This window comes from Nematolebias whitei, chromosome 9 (assembly GCF_014905685.2).
Source record: "Nematolebias whitei isolate Nwh7 chromosome 9, NemWhi1, whole genome shotgun sequence".
Classification (NCBI taxonomy): domain Eukaryota; kingdom Metazoa; phylum Chordata; class Actinopteri; order Cyprinodontiformes; family Rivulidae; genus Nematolebias; species Nematolebias whitei.
Window position 1 is genome coordinate 26321856 of NC_056506.1, and position 6048 is coordinate 26327903.

The 6048-nt window shown below is 39.7% G+C and overlaps 2 protein-coding genes across 2 annotated transcripts in view; one reads left to right on the top strand and one right to left on the bottom strand.

Moving 5' to 3' along the window:
• Positions 1–6048, top strand: part of cdc73 (cell division cycle 73, Paf1/RNA polymerase II complex component, homolog (S. cerevisiae)) — a gene marked incomplete in the record, with an annotated part of 44897 nt that overhangs the window by 16230 nt on the left and 22619 nt on the right. The window contains 1 exon segment of the mRNA XM_037682154.1: positions 915–979. Coding sequence (XP_037538082.1) covers positions 915–979 — 65 coding nt within the window.
• LOC119415026 (beta-1,3-galactosyltransferase 2) lies at positions 1675–3167 on the bottom strand. The gene has a single exon (XM_037682155.1). It carries the CDS (start codon positions 3153–3155, stop codon positions 1881–1883), a length of 1275 nt encoding a protein of 424 aa, XP_037538083.1. The 5' UTR covers positions 3156–3167; the 3' UTR covers positions 1675–1880.

Sequence of the window (6048 nt, forward strand, 5' to 3'; positions counted from 1 at the left end):
ATTTATTTATTTATTTATTTATTTATTTATTTATTTATTTATTTTATTTTATTTTATTTTATTTTTTTTTCATCAATAGATGTGTAAAAGTGATGACAGTTCAGGTGACCAAACGGTGTTGTAATTTTTCAGAAAGATCAGGATTCCTGTTGGTGTCCTGTTGGATTCTCTGCTGGCTGTGTGACACTTCTACAAGTTTATTTACATGTAGAACAAGTTACTAAGATGTGATCACTTCAGATGAACAAATGTCTTTGTCTGAATTCAGTGGTACCCAGCCCTGGTCCTTGAGGAACGCCTTCCTGCATGTTTCAGTTATGTTCCTGCTCCACCACACCTGATTTGAATGAATGTGTGATTAACGGACTTCTGCAGAACTTGAGGAAATTATTAAATCACTGAATCAGGTGTGTTGGAGCAGCGAAACAGCTAAAACATGCAGGGTGGTGTTCTTCAACAGGATCATGGTTGGGAACCAGTCTTAATTTATGGCCATTTTCATGAAATGAGTTTAAATCTTTTCAAGCAGACAGACATGAGATAAATATTATCTTGAGTACTTCATTACCACTGTATCTTATCATATTTAATATTCTGCAATACAAATGTTTTTAAACAGTAAAACAATGCAACTTCAAGCAAAAAAAAATGGGGGGGCTAAAAAACATCCAGTTGTGCTAAATGTAGTTAAACTAAGATAGCTGTGTTGCAATCACATTAATGCCTTTAAATAAACATTGACACAATATGTTCTAGCAAAACCAAATAAATTTACCACATTTTCTTAAAATCAAACAAAACAAGTGCAAACGTGGTATGTGAGGGATGTATATATTTTTTATTATTAAACTTACAATTTTTAAAATAAACAACTGTTTTGCAATAACTTAACTCATTGTAAACTGTTTTTGTAGAAACGGAGGGTTTCAAAATTGATACCATGGGCACATACCACGGCATGACCCTGAAGTCTGTGACGGTAAGAACGCGTTTCTTAATAGGTCAAATGACCACAGAGCTCTGATAACTAAACTGTAATGTTTTGTTTGATACATTTGCTTTTTTTAAAGTGCTCAATGATTGATCAAATAAAATTATCTGATGTTATATTAATACCGTTAGTATTGTACTGTCAAATAGCTTGAATTTCTGAAGAACTGGCACAATGTGCAGACAGAAAACTGGAGTTGGAAGTCTTTTGCTGTCCTCCTCATTTTTAGATGACGAACTGCAACAATCTCTACTCTGCTTTTGCATTTTATTCCAATTGTTTTGTTTGCTTTTGTAGATTTTTATCGTCTCTTAAAAGCAAAAGGTGGGCAATTATGTTTTGGGCCTGACTGAGTGTGGTTGTCAGCAAAATTATCTCCTGAACTACTGAACAAATTTTAATGAAAGACAGAAAGTATTCATTGTTTGTACTTTTGTTTTATTGTACTCTGGTAATCCCCAGTGTCGTTCTCTGCTTTTCCCCCATCGCTCATGTGAGCGCACATGGAGCAGACAGCTGCTTAACATTTTAACACACTACCCAGCACAACAATGGCTTTACCTCAGTAAGTTTTACAGATATTGAGCTAAAACTTGATGTGGTTTTGCAAACTTTAATAAACATGTAAAACAGATTGCATATTATACATAGAAATTGTTTTTCTGCCACAGTTTATTTCATCTTTCTTTTGTACCCAATCTTTTCCCAGTGCTTCGGTCTTGTAGACACGGTTTAGAAATCATTTTCTAGAAATCTCGACAGCATGTGACAGTTTAGACACAAAATTATTTTGGTACATGAATAATTTACCTGGATTTTAAATCCCTTGATACTCAGTCACGATATGTTTCTGCAAAGAAATCAATCTGTTCCAGCGTTTGCCGAGGTGTTAATGAGCTTTTCTGTCTCCGGTCCTTCTGTTGACGTGTGTTCTGCTCGTTCTCTCTTTAAACGTGTTGATGCAGGCGTTACGTTTGTTGCTCTGAAGGTGATGCCAATATTTGAGGAGCTCGTTTGGATGAAACCCATGTGATGTTATCAAATGACTGTACTTGCAGCTGGAGTAAGAAACCCGCCAGTGGTTGAAGAGGAACCCGTTGGGTGGAGGCGTGGGCTCGATTCCGAGCTTGGCCAGACACATTCCCACATACACATCCTCCAGATGCAGGTGGCGTACAGTCAGTGAAGTTTGGTAGATTTTCCTCGCCAGGTCTCCAGAAAAGACATAACCGGTCCCGGAGCAGAATGAGGGATACTTGTCTCCTGGGTATAGCTCTGGGGGCATGTACCACTTGCTGTTTTTGTTTCGGTTAGGAGCAAAGCCTCTCATGTTGCTACCTGTGAAGTAGTTCCTCCTGGCCTTCAGTTCTGGCCTGAGCAGCTTATTAATGAGGTACTCCGTGTTGACAAACATGTCACTGTCAGTTTTCATGACATAGCTTGCCTGTGGGCAGTGCATCGCTACCCAGTTCATTCCCATCAATGTCTTTATAGTCAGATTTTTATAGGAGTCCAGAAAGTCCTGTTGAATGATATCATGATGCCTCCGGCTCTCTGCCTGTAGCATGTTTCCTTGGAGAAGTCCAAGTTCTCCTTCTGTTTTCCCCAGCAGAAAGAGTCGAACGAGTCCCAGAGCAGGGGCAATGCTCTCATTGCCCCATGTCTGTCGTATGGCATTCCTTGCCTCCACCTGTCGAGCTTCAGTGGCAATTAGCAACACTAAAAAGAGCATAGGTTGCTTCTCTGCACATTTGTCTGGCTCGTTGATGATGTAAGAGAAAGGCCCATGGGTTATTGTATTGTTAATTTCTCCCTCTTGATTTTGACTTTTGTTAGCCGTTGGTGTGTTCTCAAAACTCGTGTCAACTTGACGAGACAAAACACCCTGCCTCTCCTGAGAGCTAATGTTGGCACCAGCCATGGAAGTTGGCTGAGCAACGATCACAAACCTCCACGCTGAATGTAGGGCGCTTGTGTTCCATTTGGACTTGGATATTTGAAGCAGCCCACCTCCATAGACCACAGGATAGCCTCTCCACCATGGCATGCCGGTAAGCTTGGGGAGCCACACTTGGTGGACCAGAAAGACCAGCACACCCAACAGTGAGAGGAGATACAGAAGTTTAGCTGTGTGCGTACAGCAGTGGCGTCGTCTCCACTGCATGGTTTTGCTGATTCACTCAAACTGATCTCTGATGTGAAGAGTTTGTGTTGAGTTGATTAAAAGCTGTTCACGCTGTTATTTTCAAGTGGATAAATCTGTCTGCTGGTCCCAAATGATAACCTAGAAGACACAAGAGATGGATATCTGAGCTGTAAAATGGATAGATATCTGTTTAATATCCAATATTACCTGCCAGTGTGATTTTGTGTATGTATTTATTTTTTTGGAATGTATATTAAGTACTGGCATACAGTATCTCAGAAAGGTGAGTATGCCCCTCGCATTTTTGTAAATATTATTCCATTTCATGGAACAACACTGAAGATATGGCACTTTGACACAATGTAAAGTACAGGTGTACAGCTTGTATAACAGTGTACATTTTCTGTCCCCTCAAAATAATGCCACGCAGCCATTAATGTCTAAATCGCTGGCAACAAAATTGAGTACAACCCTAAGTGAAATTGTCCAAGTTGTGCCCCATTGGCCAATGTCCCTCTTTGGTGTCATGTGATACATTAGTGTTACAATGGCTCTGATAGGGGTGCACAATAAATCAGCCGGCCGACTTATCGGCCCCGATTTCCTTAATTTTGGGTGATCGGCGATTGGCCAGTACTTACACGAGAAACCAATTTTACTGATTTTTTTTTTTGTTTAAATTTTTTTGTTTTAACAACAATGGTCTAAACTTCATTTATATTTCAGACAGAGCACTACCTCATGACAAGTTAAAACAAGTTTGTATTGTTTTTAGGATATTGTTCAAGGGTATGTTTTTCAATAAAATAAGATTGGAAAATTGAAGGTGCGTTGTGACACTTGACGGTGTTGCTTATAAAACAAAATCTATATCAGCAGACTTTTTAGAAATCTGGTGTGAATGGGGAGCAAGTGAAGTGTGTTATATTTGTTGTTATCACTGGTACACACTCTCATACTGGTCACTGGAAGCTCAACATGGCACCTCATGGCAAATAACTCTGAGGATCTGAAAAAAAGATTTGGCCTAGGATAGAACATTGCCAATAAATTAATTTTGATTCTGCACTTTAGGTGCCTAAAATTTTGCTTTCAAATATGAGAACTATGCACGTAATTGATATGGTGCTTTCACCAAAAAGCCCACAGCTTAATTGAATGTTTTGTTAGTTCACAGGTTGTGCTTAAATACTTTAAAAATTACCTTTAAATATAACATTAATAATGTTTCTATTTAAATATCTCATTTGTTATAGGCATGGAACTTAAATGTTGTCTTTCTTTTTCATGTCCAAATTTCAGGTAGTAAACAAAGCTGTAAGTCATTTTGTTTTAACATAATCAAATAAAATTTAGGGACGAATAGCATCTTACTAAATTTAATCAGTTTCAGTTTGAGAGCAGAAATGCCTTGTGCTGCTTTTGGAAAGCTAAATTAACCATGCAAACTATTAACTTAAAATTGTTGCTCATCCTGAGGTCAAATAGACTCCGTTCTCCACCAGTAGTCTATTGGATTTGATTTGTTGTTGTTGTTTTTATAGCACAGTTCTCTATGAAAGGACAAAACAAAGACCATTTTCTAACATTTTTTTTAACTGAAACAATGATTTTTTTTATTTTTTTTTTTTATTTTTTTAAACCGGCACATCCGTCTTATTTTGTAGGGCACATTTAAATCTGATCATTAATTTGTGCAGCACTATTTATTTCCTTTGTGTGACGTCGCATTGAAATGCATCTCTGATTTAAATATTTAAATTGCAAGCTCACCCGTTTTAATCCAAGAACTTGTTCCTTCCTGGTTTCCGTCTTTGCTGGATGTGTGATAAATTACAGTCTGTGTCTTGCAGCTTGACGTGTTCATTTACAAGTCTTCCTGTTCTCTTGCTGCTGCTTTCAAATATTGTTTTCTGTCACAGTTCTAGTAATCTCAGGGAAATGGCGTGTTTCTGGCAGTCGGTGCATCTGCACGCATGGGTTACTACACGTGTCAAATGGAGCCTCGGTTGCAGTTCCTCCATCTGTTTTGGTGCATTGTCCCTAGAGACACAGTTTTTTTTAATATAGTACCGTGCTGCTGATTCCTGTGGTTAAAGGAAGAAGAGTCTGTTACTGACACTTGGCTGCACCTTAAGTCATTTTTGCTGTCCTCTCAGTCCGTGTTTGTAGAGAAAGGCAGCTGTAGTTTGAAGATTTTCATGTGTGAAAGATGAGTAAGCGTTGCATCTCTCAGCTTGCCGCCTTTTTATTCCATTCCCTCACGCTCTTCTTTAATTCACAAGCCTGCATTGTAGCTCCTCTTCCTCCGATCTAGTTTCATCCATTTTCTTTTCCTCTTTTCACGCTCCTTGTTCAACGGCTCTCCATACTCTGTTCTGTGGCTGTAAACAGCGGGCAGGAGGAAGACGACCAGGAGAAATGCAGAGGTAGCGCCATCAGTTGTGTGTTGGCTTTGAACGGCAGCTCCCGGCTCTGTGGCATTACGCTCTCCTAGCACGTCATGCCGTCCCTGCTGCTGTTGCTGCCTGCTCTGTTGGTGCGGAGTGGGGGTTGGGGGGTTGGGGGGTTGGGCTGCTGTCCTACTTGTATTCACACCCACTCTCCAAAAAGAGGAATTATTATTATCTGTATTTCACATGCTGAGAAGAGAGGTGGGAGAAATGTTTGTGTGTGAGGCAGCAGGACACATCTGTCCTGGACTGAGGCATCTTGTGAATGAGCCTTCTCTGTCTCTGTCTGTCTCTGTCTGTCTCTGTCTGTCTCTGTCTGTCTGTCTCGCTTTTTCTTTCTTTTGCTCTTTCTCTCTGTCTATTTATCTGTCTCTGTCTCTCTGTGTGTGTCTCTCTCTGTCTCCCTCTGTTGGTTTGTCTGTCTGTTACTGCTTTTTGTCTGTCTCTGTGTGTCTGTC